Source organism: Salvelinus namaycush, chromosome 14 (assembly GCF_016432855.1).
Source record: "Salvelinus namaycush isolate Seneca chromosome 14, SaNama_1.0, whole genome shotgun sequence".
NCBI lineage: Eukaryota > Metazoa > Chordata > Actinopteri > Salmoniformes > Salmonidae > Salvelinus > Salvelinus namaycush.
The window spans coordinates 37,639,969-37,666,163 of record NC_052320.1 but is presented as its reverse complement, the minus strand read 5'-3'; the positions used below and the strand labels follow the sequence as shown (position 1 = coordinate 37,666,163).

Genomic DNA, 26,195 nt, shown 5'->3' with positions numbered 1-26,195 from the left:
CTTTACTGGAAAAGTGCTTATGTGCCATTATTTTTCAAAATCATTTATGTGTGTAAAAGTATGTACTTGTGTTCTTTCACTCCCTAAACATCTTGCGTCACATACCCCCCTATGAAAGACAAGTCTCCAAAACACGACAACCGTGATTGTCCTTGCAGTGAATGTGTATGTGTCAAGGTCCTTTCTGCATAGACCGCGGGTGTTACCTCACAAGACAAGCTTACGAAATGTCAAATAGGAAGATATGTGCCAGTGAGCAAAGTGAAGTTTGCCAAGGAGCTTTGCGTGTACCGCAACAGGCGATGAAGAAACCTAAGTGCCCAGATATTTTGTATATTGATGCAACCACAGTATTTTCCAACTCTTGATAGATTCGTTTTCTTTTCAATCAGTTTGTGACAACTGCTTTTGTCAGTTTCCTTTTTTTTCATTCGTTTCACTTTTCATGATTACATGTTTGATTTTAAAATCTCCCCTTCCAATATGTTTTGAAAATAAATACAGTTGTGGATGCATCAGAAATTGTAATTGTACAATAACACAATTTGTGCTCTTTATCTTTTTCATTTTGCAATGACCACATCCACTATATACCGGTGCTGTAACTATTAAATATACATGACTTTAAATACTATTTATTATTTGTGGGTGGCTGTTGTAAGATGCTACAGCACCATGTTGTAAGAAATAACAAATAAAGCCACTTTTCAGTGAAATATTACTCTTTTCTACATACAATGCCTTGCAAAAGTATTCATCCCCCTTGGCATTTTTTTCTATTTTGTTGCATTACAACCTGTAATTTAAATGGATTTTTATTTGGATTTCATGTAATGGACATACACAAAATAGTCCAAATTGGTGAAGTGAAAAAAAATCCTTGTTTAAAAATGAATCTAAACAGAAAAGTGGTGTGTGCATTTGTATTCACCCCCTTTGCTATGAAGCCCCTAAATAAGATCTGGTGCAACCAATTATCTTCAGAAGTCACATAATTAGTTACATAAAGTCCACCTGTGTGCAATCTAAGTGTCACATGTTCTGTCACATGATCTCAGTATATCTACACCTGTTCTGAAAGGCCCCAGTCTGTAACACAGCTAAGCAAGGGGCACCATGAAGACCAAGGAGCTCTCCAAACAGGTCAGGGACAAAGTACAGATCAGGGTTGGGTTAGAAAAAAGTATCTGAAACTTTGAACATCCCACGGAGCACCATTAAATCCATTATTAAAACATTTAAAGAATATGGCACCACAACAAACCTGCCAAGAGAAGGCTGCCCACCAACACTCCAAGACCAGGCAAGGAGGGCATTAATCAGAGGCAACAAAGAGGGCAAAGATAACCCTGAAGGAGCTGCAAAGCTCCACAGTGGAGATTGGAGTATCTGTCCATAGGACCACTTTAAGCCGTACACTCCACAGAGCTGGGCTTTACGGAAGAGTGGCCAGAAAAAAAGCGATTGCTTAAAGAAAGAAATAAGAAAACACGTTTGGTGTTCGCCAAAAGTCATGTGGGAGACTCCCCAAACATATGGAAGAAGGTACTCTAGTCAGATGAGACTAAAATTTAGCTTTTTGGCCATCAAGGAAAATGCTATGTCTGGCACAAACCCAACACCTCTCATCACCCCGAGAGCACCATCCCCACAGTGAGGCATGGTGGTGGCAGCATCATGCTGTGGGGATGTTTTTCATCGGCAGGGACTGGGAAATTGGTCAGAATTGAAGGAATGATGGATGGCGCTAAATACAGGGAAATTCTTCCAGAGATTTGAGACTGAGATGGAGGTTCACCTTCCAGCAGGTCAATGACCCTAACCATACTGCTAAAGCAACACTCGAGTTGTTTAAGGGGAAACATTTAAATGTCTTGGAAAGGCCTAGTCAAAGCCCAGACCTCAATCCAATTGAGAATCTGTGGTGTGACTTAAAGATTGCTGTAGCCCAGCGGAACCCATCCAAATTGAAGGAGCTGGAGCAGTTTTGCTTTGAAGAATGGGCAAAAATCCCAGTGGCTAGATGTGCTAAGCTTATAGAGACATACCCCAAAATACTTGCAGCTGTAATTGTTGCAAAAGGTGGCTCTACAAAGTATTGACTTCGGGGGTGAATAGTTATGCACGCTCAAGTTTTTTTTGTGTGTCTTATTTCTTGTTTGTTTCACAATAAAAATAATTTTTCATCTTCAAAGTGGTAGGCATGTTGTGTAAATCAAATGACACAAACCCCTCCAAAAAATCTATTTTAATTCCAGGTTGTAAGGCAACAAAATAGAAGAAAATCCAAGGAGGGTGAATACTTTCGCAAGCCCCTGTATCAAGTTAATCAACTGAATGTTCATGCACTAAAACAACCAGTAGATAAACACTAACCAAAAACAAGTAAATTGTCACATTTATTTTTTAACTATCCAATATAAGCAGGGTAATGTGAAAAACTGTCACAATAACATAGTTTTGAACAGAGTATATACAGAGTGAAGCATCATTGAACAATATATATTTAGTGTATTTACTGCAGACACAAGTACTAAACAAACCTGTATAAAACACAAAAAAATATTGCACAAATATTAGAATTGAAAGATGCACATACGATTAAGAATAACTAAACTGAAATCTAGTCAGTGGATCACCACGTTTTCATCATGTCTTCAATGCTAGAGAAACAGTGTCATCTGTGCACGATATTCAGTAAATCGCTCTTATTTTTTGGGAAAAAGGTTTGTTGCCTCAGAATCAACTATGTAAAGTTGTATAAAAAACATCTCTCCTTCATTCTACAGTAACCTGATCTATATGACCCCTTGAGTGCAGTTACACTTGCATTGTATAACCCAGGCCCTCAGTCAAAATGTTGGAATGTTACTTGCATGGTCTGAAACTTAAAACTTTCCCCCGTTTAATTATTGTCGTTCATGAGGTTTGGAAGTGAAGCTAATTTGAAATAACAGTCGAACTATCAGGACACTTTTTATCAAAATACAAATTTATGAAATCTGACGAAAAATTATGGCCAAATGATGAAGATGGAAAATTACATGTTTGAGTACATGCCCTGTTAAGGAGGCTAATAATCACATTGAGGTACAATTATATTTCATATAATAAATAGAATAATAATTAAATAGGTGTTATAACTCTAAAGCTGGCTGTACACAACGATTTTGGCCACGATTTAGCTGTCCCAGACAAGTGTGAGATTTTTTTCAAAACTTGTCATTGCACATCTCACACTAGAAGAGAATTGTAGATTTTGTGGCAATAAAATCAAACCTGGATGTCTGGGACTGCTCGGTAGTCCTCAGATTGCGTCTTTGACACACTCACATTAAGCGAGCGTCGCTGACGGCCGCACGCCATGAGTAGGCAACGACATTGGGGATTTTGTCTCCGATCTCAAAAACTTGTCTGGGACAGCTAAATCGTGGCCAAAATCATGTAGTGTCCACCCGGCTTAAGACGTTGTTTTCACTGCTCCGATGCCTGTGGGTCACTTGGTGGCTCTGCGGTCTCCTGGCGGACCATGACCTGGCATGAGACACTGCTAGGCTTGATCCGCTGACCAGTCTTACCACAGATTGTGCTCTGTAAATCCGGAGAGGAGAAAGTCACCACAGGAGAATAGCACTCTATGGCAGGGTTTCCCAAACTCTGTCCTGGGGCCCCTCCGGTTGTATGTTTTTATTTTTTTTGTGCACCCAGGGTTGGCACCAAGACAGAGTTTGCGAAACCCTGCTCTATGGTACCTCAGGACACTACAGCAGCACGACACAAAAATGTGTCTGTTCAGGGCTTGACATTCACTTTTTTAGACACAAGTAGGCCAGATTTTTTACTTGTCCAAAAGCTCAATTAATTTGCCCCCCCACCTTTGTTCAGGGAACCATTATTCAATTTCTGTTAGTCACATGTCTGTGGAACTTGTTCAGTTTATGTCTCAGTTGTTGAATCTTATGTTCACACAAATATTTACACATGTTAAGTTTGCTGAAAAGAAACGCAGTTGACAGTGAGAGGACGTTTTTTTTTTTGCTGTGTTTAGTTATGTTTTGTAGGCAGTGCTTAATTTGAGCCAGAGCCTGTCGGAAAAGAATCCCACACCTCTCAGTTTTGGACTGTTTCGTGCTGGAACCTATTTTCCCAGATCTGGTACATCTCCTGACATGACAAATCATTTTCACTATTTGCAATGTAAAACTTCCTTTGAAAGCGAATAGCTTTAATTCGAGTTGCCTCCTCTGTAATTTTCCTGCCTCCTTAATAAACGTAATGTGAAAACGTGCCTGGTATTCTAATTGATTTGTGTTGGGCTGTTCGGGTTTATGGTTTGTGCAACATTGTAGGCTAGCCTAGAGACTGTCCAAACGCAGCCGTTACTGTTGTGAGAGAGAGAAGGGCGTCTGAATCTCCCACATAACTACAGTGAGATTCACTGAAATAATTCTGAATTCTAAATCAGGAGTAGGCCTATAATTTAGCCACAGAGTATTAATAGCTTTTTTTCTTTTATAGCCTAGCTGTGGGTTGTGTGTAGCCCAATTAAATGGTATAGCCTAGTCGGGAATGGGCGGCAAATCTGTCAGTGAACAGAATGCAGCCAAAACAGGCCTTTGGCAATATTTCAAATAGAATCGCGCGAAAACGCTGGTTGGATAGCAAATCTGCCCTACCAAGCAAAAAGGCAGTAAGTGCTCGTGTGGTCGAAAATTAGTTAAAGTAATTTACATTAAATACAGGCTTAATCATGTGGACAAATATCCTACCTCTATTGTATTGTGTTTTGGAGAAAATGGGGGTCATGTTAGCAGTAACTGCGTAAAGTTACTGTGAAACCAAGGTAAATACAAGCCATTTTTCTCAGTTCCACTCAATGAGCAGTTACTGGAAACGTTGTACAATATGTGTGTCTTCACACACTTAGGCCTGGGTTCAAGACAAGGTCGTTGTGGTTGATCTCAGATTCTCAGTTTGTCAGTGTCAAAGTAGCCTGTCATTTACATCATTTGTGCGGTAATAAAAAAGATTCAGTCATGTAAAATGATGTAGAATTGCATGAAATGCGTTATAAAAAGCCACATTTTTCCCAGGACCCTCGGGTACAAACATTTTCCCCCATGTGTGCAACTTCTGCAAGCCCCTCCACTCTACTGCCCTATGCCACTACGCAAAAGCAATGACAATGCATGCAATGCTTTATTATAAATAAATAAATTTTAAAAATTAATGCGTTCTGGTACCTCAGAGCCCGCCAGATCTACCTTAGTTATTGTTATTTTTAATAAGATTGTGCAAGTAGAGTAACCCAGTTTATTGGGCCATTCACAATGAATTCAATCTTTTTCTGACTGCACAGCTTGTGATTTTAATGAAATGTTTCATACATGTTTTCCCGTGGTAGAAGTGGGCAGAAAGTGACGTCACTGGGCACAGACATCAGTTCAGTCTTTTCCATGTTGGTTTAACATCATTTCATTGAAATGACGTTGAAACAACGTTGATTCAACCAGTGTATGCCCAGTGGGACTTTTTTTAACCCGAATCTGCCGATAGAGGTGCTCTAATTTGACAGATTTTGCATACTACACCTCCGCATGAGACATACACATCTTCATCATTGATAAACGGTTGAGTTTGATATCATTTGAAAGCCATCCAACTGAGTCTTCAAATAATTTCATAATTTCTTTAACTGGTAGAAAATTGACATTTTAAATTGAATTTACTTCAAATTACTAGCTCCATTCCACCCGACGTCAAATGTCAACTTGAATGGGAATGTCGATTCTATTACCTGTATTTCTAGGATTTCAATACGTTTCCTATGGAAGATTGATGTTATAATTTAAAACAGTGGATATTCCCACTCAAGTCAACATTCTGTGATGTGTGGACTTCCAACCATCTTTGCGGTGCCATATGAAATTGACATTTTATTCACATTTTAGTACATTTATTATAAGCGAAAACATGACACACACATGACATATTCAAGAGTATGCCGTGTCTTATAAAACTCTTTGATAACCCTGACTGTAAGCTTTCAAACTATAGCAAACTCAGCTGTTCATCTTTTTCAGTGATGAAGACATGGATGTCTCATGGTAGGGTGGGGTATGGAAAATGGAGCACCATCTCCTGAATGTTTTGGTAAATGTCAGGTCCCCCCCCCCCCCAAAAAAAAATCCCTTTGTGACCAATTCTACCATGGGCAAACATTTATGGAAGGTCAAAAAAGTCAAAAAAGTATTGAAAATATATGTAAAAGACCCTATTGTGAGACAGTTTTTCCCCTTGTGTAATTTCTAAATGGGGCGCAAAGGCCCCCAAAGCCACAACAAGAGGAGCAAGAGTTGGTATTGAACTACAGTACAGGGCTGAGTGGATAACTCATAACTGAGAAAGTGCTTTGGCTGTGGGCCTAAGTTTAGGTTAATAATGCCCCAGTGCTTGACCAAAAATAATATGGCATGACCTTTCCATTATGCATAGGCTACACAATACTTCTTAAATTCACTAAATGTACATTACAAGCAAAACTCAAAACGTATGCAATTCTTTAAAATATTAGGAAACAATTTTATCAGACAAACCTGATAATTGATTGTGGTTCCAAATTCAAAAGGCACTCGCACATCTGGGCTATCTTTGTTGCAAGTGCATGGTAACAGTTGAATAAGGTGAGAAAAAAGAATACGGAAAGCTTAATAAAGAGCAGTGATACTAGCAAGAGCAGTGTGCGGGTTTCTTCTTTCTCAATTGATTGTGGTTCAAATGAAATGCAAGTAGGATAATTCCTTACGTTTTTATTGGCCTGCGTTCAACAAATTAAAACATAATACCAAAAAAAAAATGAAATTAAGTTTTCATTTATTCTAAAACATTTAATCATGAGATTAACCAAAATGAAGGCTTTATAACCAGTGAACAGATGACAGCAGTATGGTCTAATACGTTTGTAGGCCTACTTAGAAAGAAAAATAATAATCTAGAAACACAATGTGTGACTTGACATGAGTTTTAATCTGGAAACTCAGAAAGGCAAGTCATCTGGACCATTTTAAAACTGTAAGATGAATGAAACAAGGTACGATCAGTCGTGACATTCCAAAAATTCTGGGTGTTTTATGATGTGCTGAAAATGACTACGTAGTACATTATGAACTGAACCAACTTCAAACTTAGTCGAGGATTTGTGAAATAATAGCACTAACACGTTTCAGACATTTAGTTAAAATGGCAATACCAGTCAGATCTTTTCCATCGTTTTCCATCAATTCTGCATCAATCACTTTTCCCGCAGATTTTCTTACTGTATTCACATGATATATTCAATGTGTGTAGTGCTGAAAATGGCCCAACAGGTTAAAAAAACGGTCAAAATCCATGCATTTATGTTAACCGTAGTCTCCAGTCAAGCAGGTCCTTAACTCTCCTGGGAGGTATCTGTCTGGGGGGTGTCTGTTGATTCAACCTTGTTACCATTCCCCCCCATTTCTTCTTCTTTCTTTCCACTTCCATCCTTTAAACTGTTTCTGTCGCTGTCTTTTGAAAGTGAACGTTTGTGCAGACTAGTGATAACTCTGTTTGCATCTCCTTCCATGCTTGTGGCTCTTCCAATGTCTTTGTCGTTTTCCGCGGGTGTCTTTTTCTTTTCACCCACCTCCTCTCTGGGCCTGTCTGCTTCCCTCCCTCTAACCCCTTCGCTCTCCCTACTCATAGGCCTACCTGTCCCCCTGCCCCTCTGCCTTCTATGACTGCCACCCCACTCTCTCCTGTTGTCCTCAGGCAACTGCCGCTCCTGGGACAAGCGGGGCGCTGAGCCCTGGAAGTTCCCCCTGTCTCTAGGGTTACCAGAATGGCCACGCTCCTCAGAGTGGCTTTCTCTGTCTCCATAGTTTCTCATTTCACAGTCCTCTCTGGGTAGGCTTGTTCTCCTCGTATCAGGTGATTGACTATTCTGCCACTGGTCTTCTTTAAAAGCTTCTGGGCTGTTGTTCAGCAAACTAATGAGACCCTCCGGGGAAGTGGGGAGTAAACCTCCTTTATGCCTCAACGGTCTTACCACTGGCTGTGGACTGTCAAACCGTGGCTGCCCCCGGTTGTCTGCGAAATGCCCTGGAGATAAGCCTCTGGGCTGGTTGAACCTCAAGGGACGAAGAGCCCTGGGGCCATGGAAACCAGGACTATGTACTTCCCTCGGTCCTCCAAAATTGTTTGTTGTGAAGTGGTCTCTTCTTATAGCTGGAATTCTCATGTCTGGATCTGGGCCTGGCATTTCTGGACACCTGTCTGGGCCTGAACCACTCATATCTAACTGTAAGATGCTCTGGATAAGAGCGTCTGATAAATTACTCAAATGTAAATGTAAAATGTCTGGCCCTGGACCTCTCCTGTCTGGCCCTCTCCTGTCTGGCCCTGGACCTCTCCTGTCTGGCCTTGGACCTCTCCTGTCTGGCGCTGGACCCCTCATGTCTGGCGCTGGACCCCTCATGTCTGGCCCTGGACCCCTCATGTCTGGCCCTGGACCCCTCATGTCTGGCCCTGGACCCCTCGTGTCTGGCCCTCTCCTCTCATCCCACATGTCTGGCCTTGGACCTCTCGTGTCTGGCCCTGGGCCTCTCCTATCACCTCTTGTGTCTAGTCCTGGACTTCTAATGTCTGGACCTCTCTTATCACCCCTTATGTCTGATTCTGGATCTTTCATGTCTGGACTGGGACCTCTCCTGTCTGGCCCTCTCCTATCACCTCTCATATCTGGCCCTGACCCTCTCCTATCACCCCTTATGTCTGGCCCTGGACCTCTCATGTCTGGCCCTGGACCTCTCGTGTCTGGCCCTGGAACTCTCGTGTCTGGCCCTGGACCCCTCATGTCTGGCCCTGGACCCCTCATGTCTGGCCCTCTCCTCTCATCCCACATGTCTGGCCTTGGACCTCTCGTGTCTGGCCTTGGACCTCTCGTGTCTGGCCTTGGACCTCTCGTGTCTGGCCCTGGACCCCTCGTGTCTGGCCCTGGGCCTCTCGTGTCTGGCCCTGGGCCTCTCGTGTCTGGCCCTGGGCCTCTCCTATCACCTCTTGTGTCTAGTCCTGGACTTCTAATGTCTGGACCTCTCCTATCACCCCTTATGTCTGATTCTGGATCTTTCATGTCTGGACTGGGACCTCTCCTGTCTGGCCCTCTCCTATCACCTCTCATATCTGGCCCTGACCCTCTCCTATCACCCCTTATGTCTGGCCCTGGACCTCTCATGTCTGGCCCTGGACCCCTCATGTCTGACCCTCTCCTATCACCCCTTATGTCTGGCCCTGGACCTTTCATGTCTGGCCCTGGAACTCTCGTGTCTGGCCCTGGACCCCTCGTGTCTGGCCCTGGACCCCTCGTGTCTGGCCCTGGACCCCTCGTGTCTGGCCCTGGACCACTCGTGTCTGGCCCTGGACCTTTCGTGTCTGGCCCTGGACCCCTCATGCCTGGCCCTCTCCTCTCATCCCACATGTCTGGTCTTGGACCTCTCATGTCTGGCCTTGCATCTCTCATGTCTGGCCTTGGATCTCTCATGTCTGGCCTTGGATCTCTCATGTCTGGCCTTGGATCTCTCATGTCTGGCCTTGGATCTCTCATGTCTGGCCTTGGATCTCTCATGTCTGGCCTTGGATCTCTCATGTCTGGCCTTGGATCTCTCATGTCTGGCCTTGGATCTCTCATGTCTGGCCTTGGACCTCTCATGTCTGGCCTTGGACCTCTCATGTCTGGCCTTGGACCTCTCATGTCTGGCCTTGGACCTCTCATGTCTGGCCTTGGACCTCTCATGTCTGGCCTTGGACCTCTCATGTCTGGCCCTGGACCCCTCATGTCTGGCCCTGGACCCCTCATGTCTGGCCCTGGACCCCTCATGTCTGGCCCTCTCCTCTCATCCCACATGTCTGGCCTTGGACCTCTCGTGTCTGGCCCTGGGCCTCTCCTATCATCCCTTGTGTCCTGCCGTGGACCTCTGATGTCTGGGCCCGGCCCTCTCCAATCACCTCTTGTGTCTGGTTCTGGATCTTTCATATCTGACCCTCTCCAATCACCTCTTGTGTCTAGATCTCTCATGTCTGGACCCGGACCTCTCCTGTCTGGCCCTCTTCTATCACCCCTAGTGTCTGGTCCTGGTCCCATCATATCTGGACTTCTGATGTCTGGCCCTGGGTTTCTCCTTCCCTCACTAATATCAGGATCTCTCCTCTCTAAACTGCTGGACCGCTCCCCCTGGTTGTTTGGAGAGGCCCTGTGGGGAAGACCTTGTGAGGGTATCTGGCTTTCTTTCAGAGTGTCCGAAGGGCTCTGGATACTGTGCTCCCTTGATGTTACAAGCGAGACAGGAACAGGTGTTACCACTGGCTGTGGACACTCAAAACGGAACTGTGGCTGCTCCCCATTGTCTGCAAAACGCCCTGGAGGTAACGCTCTGGGCTGGTTGAACCTCGAGGGACGAGGACCCCTGGGGCCATGGAAACCAGGATGATGTGTTCCCCTTTGATCCTCAAAATGTCCTCTTTGAACAGATGAGGAAATCTTTGGACTGTTGAAATAAGGCGATGGTGGCCTCTGTCCTCCGAAGTTAGCTATAGGTGTGAAGTGGTCCCCTCTCATGTTTGGACTTCTCAGGTCTGGATCTGGGCCTGGCATTTCTGGATCTCTCATGTCTGGGCCTGAACTCCTCATGTTTGGATTCCTAATGTCGGGTCCTAGATCCCTCATATCTGGGTGTCTTCGTTCTTTTCTCATATCTGGACCTCTCATGTCTGGCTCTGGACCTCTCATATCACCCCACATGTCAGTCTCTGGCCCTCTCATCTCTGGCCCTGGACCTCTTCGATCATCCAAGATGTCTAGCCCTTTCCCATCACCCCTCATGTCTGGCCCTCGACCTCGCATGTCTGGGCTTCGACCTCGCATGTCTGGGCCTGGACCTCGCATGTCTGGGCCTGGACCTCGCATGACTGGGCTTCGACCACTTATGTCTGGGCCTCGACCACTCATGTCTGGGCCTGGACCACTCATGTCTGGGCCTGGACCTCTCATGTCTGGGCCTGGACCACTCATGTCTGGGCCTTGACCACTCATGTCTGGGCCTGGACCTCTCATGTCTGGGCCTCGACCACTCATGTATGGCCCTGGACCACTCATGTATGGGCCTGGACGTCTCATGTCTGGGCCTGGACCTCTCATGTCTGGGCCTCGACCACTCATGTATGGCCCTGGACCACTCATGTATGGCCCTGGACCACTCATGTATGGCCCTGGACCACTCATGTATGGCCCTGGACCTCTTCTATCATCCCACATGTCTGACCCTCTTCTATCATCCCACATGTCTGGCCCTGGACCTTGCATGTCTGGCCCTGGTCCCATCATATCTGGCCCTGGTCCCATCATATCTGTCCCTCTGATGTCTGGGCCTTGGTTTCTTCTCCCCTCCCTCCTATCGGGAACTGTCCTCTCTAAACTGCTGGACCGCTCACCCTGGTTGTTTGGAGAAGTCATGTGGGGAGGACCTTGTGAGGAAAAATGTTTCTCTCTCATCATCTCTGAAGGACTCTGTACAATGTGTTGCTCCTTTATTTCTGATTGAACAGGCCCACCTTCACTGTCATGATGCTGGTTGTTGGCGTCTCTTGTTGTTCCTAGCAGCCCTTGAAGTCTGATCACGGGCTGATGTGGACCATCAAACCAGGACCGTGGTGGCTCCCCTTTGTCTGGGAAATGCCCTGGAGATGAGCCTCTGGGCCGGTTGAACCTCGAGGGACGAGGACCCCTGGGGCCATGGAAACCAGGACGATGTGCTCCTCTTTGGTCCTCAAAATGTCCTCTTGGAATGGATGAAGACATCCTTAGACTGTTGAAATGGGGCGATGGCGGACCTCCAAAGTTAGTTGTTAGTGAGAAGTGTTCCCCTCTCATATCTGGACTTTTCATATTTGGTTCTGGACCTGGATGCCTCATTTGCAGCCCTCTCCTTTCCCCCCTCATGTCTTGCCCTTGTACTATCATATCTGGCCCTTGGTTTGGAGACGCCTTGTGGGGAGGACCTTGTGAGGAAAACTGTTTTTCTCTCATAATGTCTGATGGGCTCTGTACAATGCGTTGCTCTAGTATTTCCCGTTGAGAGGCCCTATCCCTATTGTCTTGACGCTGTAAGTTGAGGCCTTGCTGGTTGTTGAGGCCTGTTGGTGGTGATCGCAGCAAGCTTTGAGGAGGTTGTTGATCCCCAGGTTGCTGGGGAGTGGGATTTTCATGGGGCATTTGATGGCCTGCGTACTCAATCTTTCCCTGTGGTGGACGTCCAGACTCAGAACGATCACACAGTGATTCATTAATGTCCTTTCTATCAAGAGGGGGCTGAGGTGAGTCATTAGTCTCCATGACCAGTGCTGGAGCTGGGCTCGTAGGACCCATGTCTTCAGGAGCCTCTGGACGCTTGGAGTCTTCTGACACTGGAGGAGGAGAAGACTCCCTTTGACCCTTTGAGACTCCCCTAGAGGCGGAATCTAGTGTTTTTCTTGGTGTAGATGGGGATCTTCTACGGCTACAAGAGCTGCGCCGAGAAGTGCTCTCTTTATGAGGGAGATGGCGGCCTGTGCGGTCAGAGTGGTCACAATCTCTGTGATACGGTTGGCTCCTCCCACCCCGTCTGTGTCTGTCCCTTTGCCTATCAGAGCGTCCAGGGGACCGCCTGCCAGATCGACGAGGAGGGCTTTTGTGGCGGTCCTTGATTTTACGGTCCCGTCTTTTGGGTGAGTGAGTATGCGGTTGGCTGCTATGCTTACGCCTCCTATCAGGAGTGTCATTGCGCGATGTGCCACGACACGAGCTAGACACCGAGGAGTCACGAGACCGCCCAGAACGCCTTGCTGAATGTGGTAGAGTTTTCCCCTTCTCTTCTACATTCATGTCTTGCAGCTCATCAAAGATAGTGTCATCCTCTGGGTCGTAAGCTACATCAGAGTCCTGGATCTCACCAGCTTCAGGATCTGAATTGTCGGTTGCCTGAATATTTTCCTTTTTAATCTCTTTTACCCGCTTCGCTGTTGCACTGGGCATTTTCACATTTCTTGACTCTGAAAGAGGTACAGTCTTGGTCTCTGTCTTAATCTCTTGTTTTATTGGTACTTCTGTTTTCAAGAGACCTTTCAAAGCTTTTTGATCCGCTGAAGGATTCGCCTCAGACTGCTGTGTTTGAAATTGAGACCGCCCAGATTTAGGAGGGGGAGACATCAAGGCATCAGAAACAGAGAAGTGGGCCATGAACATGCCCACTGCCTCTCTCTGCTGACGCAGTGCCCACTCCTGCTCCTTCAACTGCTGTTTCTGCTCCTCGATCTGCCTGTTGAGCTCCTCAAGCATTCGCTGTTGTTCAGTCAGAGTAGCGGCCGAGACAATTACATCACCAGTAATGGGGAGGCACAGAGGGGCTGGAGTGGGAGCTGGGACTGGGGCTTGTACTGTGACTGGGGAAGGAGCTTGAGCTGGGGTAGGAGTTGGAGATGGGGCTTTTGCTACACTGACCCCATCATTGTGCATATCCTCAAAGATAGTCTCATCCTCAGGGTCGTAAGCCACGTCGTCATCATCAGCACAAACGGCCAGAGAGGCAGCTTTCACCTCAAACATTTTATCCGTACAAATTGGGGCAACCAATCCATAGCCCATTGCTGGACCATACTCTTCCCCTGGGTCGTATGGTCGATCATATTCATTTTCCTCCTCCTCAATCTCTTTGACTTTGGATTTCTGCCCGTACTGCTGGACTATTGGATCCACCATTGGGAGAGGGGGAAGAGTGGATGGAAGGGGCACTGCAGCAACTGCTGGGACTGCAGGAGAGTCCATCCCAAACAGTGACTTCAGGATGGTCTGCAGGGGACTGGTGGCGGTGCTGCTAGGTGCAGCGGAGGAGCTAGTGGTGGGGGGAGGGGCAGAAGCTCTAATGGAGGACAGAAGTGATGGGCTAGTCAGTGAGCCAGAGGAGGAGTGTGACAGGGATCCAGTGGAAGGAGGGGAACCAGGAAGGGTGGACATGGGCATCTCTGGGTCATAGGGCAAGAATTCCTCCATTCTAGGGTCAGACCCATACAGCGAAGGGGGTCTAGGGAGGCCAATATCTCTGGGGTCTTTGGACATACGGATCTTGGGTCTCTTCTCTTCAACCGCTTGTGGTACGCTTTCCGCACGTTTGGGTTTCTGGCAAATAACCAGTCCCAGAAGAAGATTGGGGCGATTTTTCTCAAGGCCTGTTACATAAAGAGGGTGTAGGGAGATTAGTTTTGAATGTTTTCTTAAATAATGCTGGTGTGTGCAGACTTCAGTGTGCCATCTGTATGGCCTTCTACATGTTGGCCTAAATGACAGTATTTTCTTACCTGATCCTTCGAAAGGTTGGAGTTTGGATGGAATGGACTCCTTCGCGCTGACTGGGATGAGGTAGATATCCTTGATGCTGCGGCTTTTGTTGGCCACCACCCCGAAGCGCCGTCTGCTGCTGAAGTAGGAGAACAGAGACGCATAGGCCACCTCCTCCTCTTCTGTCGCTGGGTGGAACCGGATCACACTCAGCTCCTGTGGACCGACAATCATCTCTTTAACATTGAGATACCAACACATACACAGACCCCATCTAAATTGTATAGGTTTTCCCATAATGACAGAGGGAGGGCTTGCCTTTGTAACAGAGGCCTTCACTCTCCCGATGTAGTCCCACACAGTTTGAGGCATGATTCTTCCACCAATCTGGATGGTATCAGGCAGGTCCTGAACAAAATAAACTTGTTGTAAATATCCACATAGCCAAAACTGCTATGTTTGTTTATGAGATGAATTGTCTTAAATGTTCAGAAAGAAACTATCCAAAGAGACTGTATCTGACAATGCCCTCTTATTTTGTCTCTTGCAGTCACGGTAGCAAAGTTATGTTCTGTTATGTTTGTTACCTCTTTGAGGTATTCGGAGGGCCCTGAGACCAGATAGCCCTTGGTGACGAACTTGGCCACGCTGATCATGTTGAGAAAGCCCTTCCACAATACTTCCTGCTTGGCCAGGAACTGGGCCGTCTCACCGTCTGGAGGGGTGTGGGAGTTCATAGCCCTGCAAACACAACATCACAATGAGAGCTCACTACTACCCATTCACTCAGCTGTAAAGCAAATATAGCTCATGCACAGAGGACAAAACAAGACTCATATTATGACTGAAATGAACATGCACTAATGATCTTAAAACCCTTTCTTATCAAGGTTCACTGGTAGTGATGGTGGCAAGCTGAGAGGAGATACCTTGAAGAGGATGCAGATGATCCATAGAACGATGAGGAGGATGGCTTCGTCAGGATAGATTTGGGTAATGCTGGCATTGGTGGCAGGGATGGGGGGGGTGGCAAGGGCATGAATGGCTTGCTCAGAGTACCACTCTGTTTCACAGGGGCATGAAAGACTGGTGGAAGTGGGGCTGTAGACAAGGCGACACTTGCCATGGCAGGAGTGCAGTTATCTGCTGTGCGGGGGTCACCATACAGAGCAGCAGAACGGTTGCCAATGGTGCGGGGGTCACACCTTGTGATGGTTACCGTAGAAACAGCCGGGATCATGACTGGGGTATACATTCTGGACGGTGTCTTGGCTTTGCAGTTTTCCAGAATAGGGGAGGCGGGAGAATCCATAACAGGGGAGGCAGGGGATTCCAAAATGGGGGAGGCGGGAGATTCCATTGTTGTAGAAGCGGGAGATTCCATTGTGGGAGAAGTGGGGGATTCCATGATGGTTAAGGCAGCGTCATCCTCCATTACTGGGGAAGCAGAGGAATCCATGGTGGGGGAGTCGGGGGGTGCAAGGAGGGGTGATTCATCTCCAGCTGGAGTTCTCCATCCTCTCTCCTCTGTTCTGAGATCTGTTCTGGCATACATCCAGGGTGGCCGAGACGGCCTGTCTCTCCATTGGTCTGGTTTGGTGGAGGACGACGATGACCCAGAGAGTTTAGACTTCTTGGCTAAAGGCTCCGCCTCATCCTCGACTGATATCTGACCTGAAGGGCAGAAACGGACACCAACCCATACAAAACATCTGTTAGCAGCATCACCCTCTACAGAATACAGAATGCTTTAAATCATTAATTTGACGTTGGGAGTGATTGATGTCAACACTGGATGTCAACACCTTCACAATCATAGTTTGACACATTGCAAAAGACAAACATAATTGTATGGTGTTTGTTGGATGTTGTGATGTGTACACTGTAATTGTGCCTTCTCTCTTCTCCATTTACCTGTGCAGATCTTGCACTTGAGGTCAAACAGGTGAGCTCTGTGCTCGGCAGTTGTGTCTTTCAGCATGGAGCTGAGGATGTCTGGCACTGAGCTGCTCCGGCTCGACTGGCTAGGTCTGGCCTTAGGGGCAGCGTGGAGAGTGGTCTTCTCCTGAGAAAAGAGGATCATGTCACACTCTCATTTACTAAAATGTTACACACAGACTCACACACTCACGCACAAACACACACACACAAATCTAATAAAACGTATGGCACATTTGAAGATTAAACAAAACATCTAGGAATCAGTTCATCAATATGACCAAACAATACATGTTAGATATCACGTAAAAGGTACAGCCATGCAAGATGTGGAGGTCATGGGCAATTCCACGGTAACATAATGATGCTTTGTGAGGTTTGTGCCGTCCTTCTTCTACCAAACATCTGTAAAGTTAATGTGTTTTTGTCAAATTTTCTGTGGAAATTCTTAAAAGTCGTCCTTGTGCATAGAGTTTTGTTTAACAACTTTGCAATCATTGTTTTTTGTTTGGCATACATTTGAAAGTGAACACCTTCATATTGAGTTGCGCACTCCCACCATACAACCCAGCAGCGTTGCAGTTCTTGACACAAACCGGTGCGCCTGGGAACTCCCCTGTTCAAAGGCACTTAAATCTTGTCTTGCCCATTCACACTCAAATGGCACAGATACACAATCCATGTCAACTGTCTCAAGGCTTAAAAACGCTTCTTGAACCTGTCTCCTCCCCTTCATCTACACTACCGTAATTGCTGGACTATTAAGCGCACCTGAATAGAAGCCGTACCCACTGAATTTTTTACAAATATGTATTTTGTACATAAATAAACCGCACATGTCTATAAGCCGCAAGTGCCTACCGGTACATTGAAACAAATGAACTTTACACAGCCTTTAAACGAAACACGGCTTGTAACAAAAATAAATAGGCTTTAACGAAATACGGCTTGTAACAAAAATAAATAGCAGTAAACAGTAGCCTACCAAGAAAGTCAAACTTCATTGCGGTGGCGATTGTTTTGGCTTTCAGTCGGATCTGCACAGTTCCAACGTCTTATCATCGACTCATTAAGGCCAAGCTCCCGTGCAGCAGCTCTATTTCCTTTTCCAACAGCCAGATCGATCGCCTTCAACTTGAAAGCTGCATCATATGCATTTCTCCGTGTCTTTGCCATGATGAGGGTGACAAAATGACTACCGTAATCAGAATGATGGCAAGTTTGAGCGCGCTCGATTTACGTCACATTATGTGACGGTGCTCAGTTTTTTGGCGGCATGAATCTTGTGAAAAAAAAAAAAAACATAAATTAGCCGCGTCATTGTATAAACCGCGAGGTTCATAGCGTGGGAAAAAAGTAGCGGCTTATAGTCCGGAAATTACGGTAATTGGATTTAACAAGTGACATCAATATGGGATCAGAGCTTTCACCTCGATTCACCTGGTCAGTCTGTCATGGAAATCAAATCAAATCAAAAGTTATGTCACATGCGCCGAATACAACAGGTGTAGACCTTACAGTGAAATGCTTACTTACAAGCCCTTAACCAACAATGCTAAAAAATTGAAAATAAAATTGAAAATAAAAGTAACAAATAATTAAACAGCAGCAATATAATAACAAGCGAGGCTATATACACAGGGGGTACTGGTATAGTGTCAATGTGCGGGGGCACCGGTTAGTTGAGGTAATATGTACATGTAGGTAGAGTTAAAGTGACTATGCATAGATAATAAACAGAGAGTAGCAGCAGCGTAAAAGAGGGGTCTGGGTAGCCCGTTGATTAGCTGTTCAGCAGTCTTATGGCTTGGGGGTAGAAGCTGTTAAGAAGCCTTTTGGACCTCGACTTGGCGCCAGTGATGTACTGAGTCGTACGCACTACCCTCTGTAGTGCCATGCTTGTCGGAGGCCGAGCAGTTGCCATACCAGGCAGTGATGCAACCAGTCAGGATGCTCTCGATGGTGCAGCTGTAGAACCTTTTGAGGATCTGAGGACCCATACCAAATCTTTTCAGTCTCCTGAGGGGGAATAGGCTTTGTCGTGCCCTCTTCACGACTGTCTTAGTGCGTTTGGACTATGATAGTTTGTTGGTGATGTGGACACCATGGAACTTGAAGCGCTCAACCTGTTCCACTACAGCCCTGTCGATGAGAATGAGTTGAGCACCCCCAGCATACAACCCAGCAGCACGGTGCTCCTTTTCCTGTAGTCCACAATCATCTCCTTTATCTTGATCACGTTGAGGGAGAGGTTGTTGTCCTGGCACCACATGACCAGGTCTCTGACCTCCTCCCTATAGGCGGTCTCATTGTTGTCGTGATCAGGCCTACCGCTGTTGTGTCATCAGCAAACTTGATGGTGTTGAAGTCGTTCCTGGCCATGCAGTCATGAGTGAACATGGAGTACAGGAGGGGACTGAGCACGCACCCCTGAGGGGCCCCCGTGTTGAGGATCAGCACCTGGGGGTGGCCCATCAGGAAGTCCAGGATCCAGTTGCAGAGGGAGGTGTTTAGTCCCAGGGTCCTTAGCTTAGTGATGAGCTTTGAGGGCACTATGGTGTTGAAATCTGAGCTGTAGTCAATGAATAGCATTCTCACATAGGTGTTCCTTTTGTCCAGGTGGGAAAGGGCAGTGTTGTGGATCTGTTGGGGCGGAATGCAAATTGGAGTGGGTCTCGGGTTTCTGGGATAACTGTGTTGATGTGAGCCATGACCAGCCTTTCAAATCACTTCATGGCTACAGACGTGAGTGCTATGGGTCGGTAGTCATTTAGGCAGGGTATTTTAGTGTTCTTGGGCACAGGGACTATGGTGGTCTGCTTGAAACATGTTGGTATTACAGACTGGTATTACAGGTTGAAAATGTCAGTGAAGACACTTGCCAGTTGGCCAGAGCAAGCTGGGAGTACACGTCCTGGTAATCCGTCTGGCCCTGCGGCCTTGTGAATGTTGACCTGTTTAAAGGTCTCACTCATATCGGCTACGGAGAGCGTGATCACACAGTCATCTGGAACGGCTGGTGCTCTCATGCAGTGTTACTTTCCTCAAAGCGAGCATAGAAGTAATTTAGCTCATCTGGTAGGTTCGTGTCACTGGGCAGCTCGTGGCTGTGCTTCCCTTTGTAGTCTGTAATAGTTTGCAAGCCCTGCCACATCCGACGATTCAATCTTAGTCCTGTATTGACGCTTTACCTGTTTAATGGTTCGTCTGAGAGCATAGCAGGATTTCTTATAGGCTTCCGGGTTAGAGTCCCGCTCCTTGAAAGTGGCAGCTGTACCCTTTAGCTCAGTGCGGATGTTGCCTGTAACCCATAGCTTCTGGTTGGGGTATGTACGTACGGTCATTGTGGGAACGACGTCATCAATGCACTTTTTGATGAAGCCAGTGACTGATGTGGTGTACTCCTCAATGCCATTGGAGGAATCCCGGAACATATTCCAGTCTGTGCTAGCAAAACAGTCCTGTAGCTTAGCATCTGCTTCAACTGATCACTTTCTTATTGACCGAGTCACTGGTGTTTCCTGCTTTAGTTTTTGCTTGTAAGCAGGAATCAGAAGGATAGAATTATGGTCAGATTTGCCAAATGGAGAGCGAGGGAGAGCTTTGTACGCGTCTCTGTTTGTGTAGTAAAGGTGGTCTAGAGTTTTTTCCCCCTCTGGTTGCACATTTAACATGCTGATAGAAATGAGGTAAAACTGATTTAAGTTTCCCTGCATTAAAGTCCCCGGCCACTAGGAGCGCTGCCTCTAGATGAGTGTTTTCCTGTTTGCTTATGACCGTATATATGATTACTCAGATATGAGTAATCAACGTACTTTACCCAAAATATACAAATACAAAGCAATATAGCAAGCCCACAATAACAGACCGATGTACAACGAACAATCACTCACAAACAAACACGGGGAACAAAGGGTTAAATAATAAACAAGTAATTGGGTGAGTGAAACTAGGTGTGTAAGACACAGACAAAACAAATGGAAAATGAAAAGTGGATCGGCGATGGCTAGAAGGCCGGTGACGTCGACCGCCGAACGCCGCCCGAACAAGGAGAGGGACCGACTTCGGCGGAAGTCGTGACAGGAACATATTCCAGTCTCTGCTAGCAAAACAGTCTGCTTCACGGATTTAAGTTTCCCTGCATTAAAGTCCCCGGCCAACAGGAGCGCCGCCTCTGGATGAGCATTTTCCTGTTTGCTTATAGCCGTATATAGCTCATTGAGTGCGGTCTTAGTGTCAGCATCAGTCTGCGGTGGTATATAGACAACTACGAACAATATAGATGTAAACTCTCTTGGTAAATAGTGTGGTCTACAGCTTATCATGAGATACTCTACCTCAGGCGAGCAAAACCTCGAGACTCCCTTTGATTTCGTGCACCAGCTGTTGTGTACAAATATGCATAGGCCGCCTCCCCTTGTCTTACCAGAGGCCGCTGTTCTATCCTGCCGAAAAAGCTTAAAACCCGGCAGCTGTATGTTAATCATGTCGTCGTTCAGCCACGACTCGGTGACACATAATATATTACAGTTTTTAATGTCCCGTTGGTAGGATATACGTGCTCGTAGTTAATCTATTTTTATTATCGATTGATTGTAAGTTGGCTAATAGGACCGATGGTAAAGGTAGATTACCCTCTCGGCAACGGATCCTTACAAGGCACCCGGACCGTCGTCCACAATACCTCCGTCTTTTCCTCCTGCGAATGACGAGGATGAGGGCCTTGTCGGGTGTCTGGAGTAAATCCTTCCCATCCGACTCGTTGAAGAAGAAGAATTCCTATAGTACGGGGTGAGTAATCGCTGGCCTGATGTCAAGAACCTCTTTTCGATCATAAGACACGGTGGCAGAAACTTTATGTACAAAATAAGGTTACAAATAACGCGAAAAAACATACACAATAGCACAATTGGTTACGGGATCGTAAAACGGCGGCCAACGCCTTCGGCGCCATTGTAACAGATAAGAGCATAATGTTAATATTCATAATGTTTTGTATACTCAGTGTACATACCATGTGTCTATTTGTCCTGGGGGGAAGACTGGGTAGGTCAACCTTCACTGGCTCAGGCGCTGGGTTTGGAAGTACACATGGGGCTTTGGGACCAGACTCCCGGACCTGCAAGACACACCGACAACCGACAAATCAGGGAATTAGAACACAGCACCTCAAACAACTAGTCAAGTTATGGATGATCAATACAGTTCTCATTGAAGTATGATAATGGTCTTCTTTAGTCATTTGTTTGGTAACACTTCATTTGGATAGTCCCTAGCAGATGCTTTGTAGATGTGCAGTAGATTTTCAATAACTGTCAAGAACATTTCAACTAACTATTCACTAACCCTAAACTAAACTAAACCCTCACCCAAACCTTTATTCTAAACCTAACCAAGCAGTTGCTTATAAACAGACAGTTTGTTGATAGTTTGGCCACCTGTAGATCATCTACATGACTCGACCAAAAGTATGTGGACACATGCTTGTCAAACATCTCATTCCAAAATCCTGGGCATGAATATGGAGTTGGTCCCCACTTTGCTGCTATAACAGCCTCTACTCTTCCGGTTAGGGTTTCCACTAGATGTTGGAACATTTCTGTGGGGACTTGGTTCCATTCAGCCAGAAGAGCATTAGTGAGGCCGGGCACTGATGTTTGGCGATTAGGCCTGGCTCGCAGTTGGCGTTCCAATTCATCCCAAAGGCGTTTAATGGGGTTGAGGTCTGTGCAGGCAAGTTAAGTTCTTCCACACCGATCTTGACAAACCATTTCTGTACGGACCCCCATGCCTCCCGTGTTATGGATTCTCAAGCCTCCCCTATTCCGGAAAACTGCAAAACCAAGACACCGCATGGGGACATTGTCATGTTGAAACAGGAAAGGGCCTTACCCAAACTGTTACCACAAAGTTGGAAGCACAGAATTGTCTAAAATGTCATTGTATGCTGTAGCATTAAGATTTCCCATCACTGGAACTAAGGGGCCCAAACCATGAAAAACAGCCCCAGACTATTATTCCTTATCCACCAAACTTTATAGTTGGCACTATGCATTCAGGCAGGTAGCGTTCTCCTGTCATCCGCCAAACCCATATTAGTCTGTCCAATTGCCAGATGGTGAAGCGTGATTCATCACTCCAGAGAACGTGTTTCCACTGCTCCAGAGTCCAATGGCGGCCTAAGATCGTGATCTTAGGCTTGAGTGCAGCCGCTCGGCCATGGAAACCCATTTCATGAAGCTCCCGAAAGAACAGTTATTGTGCTGACGTTGCTTCCAGAGGCAGTTTGGAACACTGTATTGAGTGTTGCAACCGAGGACAGAGGATTTTTATGTGCTTCAGCAGTCGGCGGTCCCGTTCTGTGAGTTTATATGACCTACCACTTTGCGGCTGAGCCGTTGTTGCTCCTAGACGTTTCCACTTCACAATAACAGCACTTACAGTTGACCGGGGCAGCTCTAGCGGGGCAGAAATTTGACAGACTGACTTGTTGGAAAGGTGGCATCCAATGACAGTGCCACGTTGAAAGTTACTGAGCTCTTTAGTAACGCCATTCTACTGCCAATGTTTCACTATAGAGATTGCATGGCTGTGTGTAGCAACGGGTGTGGCTGAAATAGCCAAATCCACTAACTTGAAGGGGTGTCGGCATACTTTTGTATATATTGTATTTGGGACTATCCAAATGTGGTGTAACTGACTGCCATACTAAAAAAGATAAAGCTATCATAATTATACTTTACCGCTAGAGAGTCCCTTTTGCTCGGCTCAGACACCTTTGTGGCCTGCATGTCCCGCTGGCTCATCCTGGCCAGTCTGAAGGGACTGACTTCACCACGGATGACACTGTAGAACAAACCCTGGAGACCCACCCCACCACAATCAGTGAAGCGTACAACCACATAGTGAACTAGATGTCTACTTTGTGAGAAAGGGGCACATTTGTTAAACTGAATAATGGATTTGACAACTTTTTGAATGAAATGCACTAACTGTATAGCAGATAGTTTTATTATATAACTGGAGTTGAGATTGTATTCTTATGATAAGGCACGTGTTATTTCTGCCATCTGAAGACCAACCTTATTTTGGGGGTCTTTAAGGTTGAACATGATGGTTCGGTACTTGTTCATGTACTTGCTGTCTGTATTGTTAAATATGTTAAACATCTCCGTCTCGATGCTGGTGACCAGCTTTCCCACTTCACTCTCAGACCTCTCCAAATCGTCACAGTCGCACACCCTTATAAAATCAAAATGAAATTAGTCATCTTTCAATAAAAATGTTGTCCTACAATCAAAAGAGCTCAAGCAATGCTGCTTTGTCAATCAATGTCATCCTGTGTGTGTGTGTGTGTGTGTGTGTGTGTGTGTGTGAGAGATAAATGCTATTCATCATCTCTATATGCTTGCATCTCTCTATATTCACCTCTTGAACAGGATGTTGGTAAGAGAGCGTTGGATGCTCTGCCTGACCTGGTTATTGGCTGGCTGGGGGGGTCTGGAGGAAGGGGCGATTGGGGCTGGGGACACAGGCAGGGTTCTGGTTTCATTCAGTGGGACTGGAGGTGAAGGTGAGGGCGGGGTGGGGGTGACAGGCTGCTTCTTGGGGATGGTGAAGGAGGTCTTGACGATCCTCAGGGCCCCTGTTTCATGGTGTCTGGAGACTGAGGTGTTTGGAACCTCAGGGGACGGAGAGAAGCTTGATTTGGGGGGGTTGGGTTGTTTGACAGGGGGAGTATCCTCAGAGGGTTTCTTGGAGACACTGCCGATGTTTGCTGGTCTCTTGGTTTTTCCTGGAGCACCTCGCAGAGGAGGAGCGGACTCAGTGATGTTGTCTGAAGGAGAGTTTTGTGGAGAATGTGTCTGAGGAGCCATGGGCTCAATCTCAACCTGCTCACTGGCCCTTTTTGCTGTTAGAAAATAGAATAACAGGGTAGCTGAATCAGTGCTGATAAGTAAATATGGCATCTGGTAGCTATGACTGGAATCAACAAAGCTTGTTATAGGAAGTCAGTGTAATAAGCTGTGAGGTAAATTTGTAAGCGTATGTATAAGTGTGTTTTAACCAGTTAAGCATGAATAGTGCATGCATGTGATTAACCACTACCATTAAGACAGCTTCACTACCATTGACTAAGACAGCTTCAATATGGTATTTCTTGGCCTGAGAAATCAGTGTGAATGTGTACTCTCTCTAAAAGTGAATACTGCAAGGAAAAGCAGTAATATAATAAACCCTGAGAGAAAGATTTTAAAGCCACCGTCTAATATTAAGACTTCGAGTAATGTCAACTGGTTAAATACACCCCTCCATAATGACAAAGCATAAAGAGGTTTTTAGAAAATTGTGCAAATGTATTAAGATTAAAAAACGGAAGAATCACAATTACATAAGTATTCAGACCCTTTGCTCAGAACTTTGTTGAAGCACCTTTGGCAGGGATTACAGCCTCGAGTCTTCTTGGGTATGACGCTACAAGCTTGGCACACCTGTATTTGGGGAGTTTCTCCCATTCTCCTCTGCAGATTTTGTCAAGCTCTGTCAGGTTGGATGGGGAACGCTGCCCAGACTTTGGTCTGATGAGTCCAAATTTGAGATTTTTGGATCCAACCACCGTGTCTTTGTGAGACGCAGAGTAGGTAGATGGATGATCTCTGCATGTTTGGTTCCCACTGTGAAGCATGGAGGAGGAGGTGTGATAGTGTGGGGGTGCTTTGCTAATGACTGTCTGCAATTCATTTAGAATTCAAGGCACAATTAACCAGCATGGTTACCACAGCATTCTGCAGCGATACGCCATCCCACCTGGTTTGCGCTTAGTGGGACTATTATTTGTTTTTCAACAGGACAATGACCCAACACACCTCCAGGCTGTGTAAGGGCTATTTGATCAAGAAGGAAAGTGATGGAGTGCTGCATCAGATGACCTGGCCTCCACAAATCACCCGACTTCAATAAATAAAAACCCTTGAATGAATTGGTGTCCCCAAACTCTTGACTGGTACTGTATATCTTCCTCAACGAGGACTATCCTGAAGTTGTGCACCAGAAGAGGAAACAACTTATCCCAGTCATGAAAGCTGCCAGAGTGAGTGGGGACATTGCTTACATCCGCTATGACAGGCTCATTGTCCACCCTCCCTCCCAGAAGCCTGGAAAGGTTGAGAGAGCCAAGCCTATGGTTTCGTAGCTTCAACCCCGCAGCACACACACCAATTGATTATGGACTGCTGAAGGTATATTTTTTTCTCTTGCTTTGTTTGCTCTTTTCAGTATTATGTCTATCTCTGATAACCTACCCAGGAAAGGGCTGAAAATAGCCCATATTAATATGTAGCCTCAGAAATTAAGGTTCATGAAATCAATAATTAGCTCAAATCTGATATCACTCATATATTATTTGATGATACAGAAGTACCAATACAAGGATATAACATCTATAGAAGAGACAGAAATGCTTATGGGGGAGGTGTTGGTATATATAAAACTCAGCAAAAAAAGAAATGTCCTCTCACTGTCAACTGCGTTTATTTTCAGCAAACTTAACATGTGTAAATATTTGTATGAACATAAGATTCAACAACTGAGACAAACTGAACAAGTTCCACAGGCTAACAGAAATGGAATGTGTCCCTGAACAAAGGGGGGGGGGGGGGGGGGGTCAAAATCAAAAGTAACAGTCAGTATTAAGTACTGCAAGTGCATGGACTGCACCACATTTGCCAGTTCTTGCTGTGAGATGTTACCCCACTCTTCCACCAAGGCCCCTGCAAGTTCCCGGACATTTCTGGGGGGAATGGCCCTAGCCCTCACCCTCCGAACCAACAGGTCCCAGGCGTGCTCAATGGGATTGAGATCCGGGCTCTTCGCT

The 26,195-nt window shown here is 45.9% G+C and overlaps 1 protein-coding gene across 1 annotated transcript; it reads right to left on the bottom strand.

Moving 5' to 3' along the window:
* Positions 1-12,132: 12,132 nt before the first annotated feature.
* Positions 12,133-24,221, bottom strand: LOC120058742 (death-inducer obliterator 1-like). The gene is made up of 12 exons (XM_039007483.1): positions 23,750-24,221; positions 23,404-23,563; positions 23,065-23,181; positions 21,336-21,440; positions 16,298-16,448; positions 15,313-16,057; positions 14,971-15,124; positions 14,702-14,791; positions 14,404-14,599; positions 12,811-14,274; positions 12,574-12,716; positions 12,133-12,477 (listed from the first exon to the last, which is right to left on the bottom strand). Exons 1-12 carry the CDS (start codon positions 24,196-24,198, stop codon positions 12,133-12,135), a joined length of 4,119 nt encoding a protein of 1,372 aa, XP_038863411.1. The 5' UTR covers positions 24,199-24,221.
* Between the last annotated feature and the right edge of the window lie 1,974 nt (positions 24,222-26,195).